The following is a 1,526-nucleotide window of genomic DNA, read 5'->3' as shown; positions in this document are numbered from 1 at the left end:
CCATGATCCAGCTTTGCTTGCAAAGACTGAGATGCTCCTTTTATACCCAAACATGATACCTTGACCTATTACCAATTCACCTGCTTACTGTGAACTGTTTCAAAACAGTTTAACGTGGATATTCTATAACCTTTTCACTTTTATTTTGCCTCTGTCCCACTTTTTTGGAGTGTGTTACAGCCGTCAAAAACAAAATGTGTTCATATTTACAAAATACATTTATGATGGTCAGTGAAAACTAGGGAAATCTTTTCTTTGTACTTTTGTCCTTTATAAATGTAACATTATAAATGTCTTTAAAGACACTTTGGATCAATTAATGGCAGTTATTTTTAAGCCTTTCGGAAGTTTTTGTCGCTCTGAAATTTTGGGGTACAATTACTATATAAAGTTGTCATTGTTTGGCTGTTGGGTGATGCAGAGGTAATGGACCGTCTGAGAACTAAAAATGTACCACAGAAACAAAGTGCCGTCAGCAGGCTCTTGGAGAGTCACGTTTTAGTGTCCAGCCCACATGTTGAATAACATCTGTGCCTGCTTTCTTGCTTTCTCTTCTGTTTCTCTTTCTTTTCTCCCCTGTTTCCCTTTTTGTTCTTCCGTACAGTTTGACTTTGAATGCCGTGCTCATGGCGCAAACTTCCTGGCATATCCGCCTGTGGTTGCCGGTGGAAACCGAGCCAACACACTTCATTACATCAATAACAATCAAATAGTGAAGGTACCAAACACACTCATGATCACTACTGGGGCTTTTTTTCTAAGAGGGGGAGTAAGGAGCCATTGGCTCCTATAAGAAACAAACTTAGGTGCCAAATTATTTTTTTAGGTGCCACAGAATAAACGTGTTTTATTTATTATTTTTTTTAAATATATTTTTATATTTTGTATATTTTTTACATTTAACATTCAATCATAACAACACAATCATACTGTCATGTGTTTTTGTCTCATAATTTTTAATTTATCAGCATTTTAATTCATCTTGGGATGACCTGGGAACTAAGGTTCACTTAAAGTGGGAACTTAACGTCTTTGAAATATACAGTCACAAAGAATTGTTTCGTACACAGAATCTGTGCCAATATCATGGACTATAAGTATCACTTGGTCGTTGAGTGTAGTTTGGGCTCCTCCTCAATGCATCTTATAAATGTTGTCATATGTTTTTCACACATCTAGTCGGTTTTTCTTCATTAGAATTTTTTTTTTATAGGATGTTGAATTTTATCTATAGCTTGCATTCTTTCTTATCATGTAGACAAAAGGTAAAAATATTAATATGCAATAGCGCATAAATATAGCAAAATGCTCCTCTTTATAGTTATTTTTCTAGCTGACTGATGAGTTTATGGACACTGAATAGTTATTCTGAGGTAAATTTATTTTTAAGCTTTACACGTTTTCTGCAGTTTGAAACGCTGAATGAGCGATTACATGAGACATTTCAGTAAGTTGTACTGTAGGCTCTCTTATAAAATAGCCTACCTTTTGATGTTAATTCATGTTCATTATGTACTATAGTAGTA

At 34.7% G+C, this 1,526-nt stretch overlaps 1 protein-coding gene across 2 annotated transcripts in view; it reads left to right on the top strand.

Moving 5' to 3' along the window:
- xpnpep3 (X-prolyl aminopeptidase 3, mitochondrial) overlaps window positions 1-1,526 on the top strand; it is a 22,272-nt gene that overhangs the window by 5,004 nt on the left and 15,742 nt on the right. Inside the window, exon 6 of one of the 2 annotated variants that reach the window (XM_016563775.1) lies at window positions 605-718. The exons of the other annotated variant lie outside the window; for it this stretch is intronic. Coding sequence (XP_016419261.1) covers window positions 605-718 — 114 coding nt within the window. The remainder of the gene's footprint in view (window positions 1-604; window positions 719-1,526) is intronic. 2 annotated transcript variants of the gene reach the window in all.

This window comes from Sinocyclocheilus rhinocerous, unplaced genomic scaffold, assembly GCF_001515625.1.
Source record: "Sinocyclocheilus rhinocerous isolate Xijiao unplaced genomic scaffold, SAMN03320098_v1.1 scaffold950, whole genome shotgun sequence".
Lineage (NCBI taxonomy): Eukaryota > Metazoa > Chordata > Actinopteri > Cypriniformes > Cyprinidae > Sinocyclocheilus > Sinocyclocheilus rhinocerous.
This window is presented reverse-complemented; position numbering and strand designations above follow the sequence as displayed.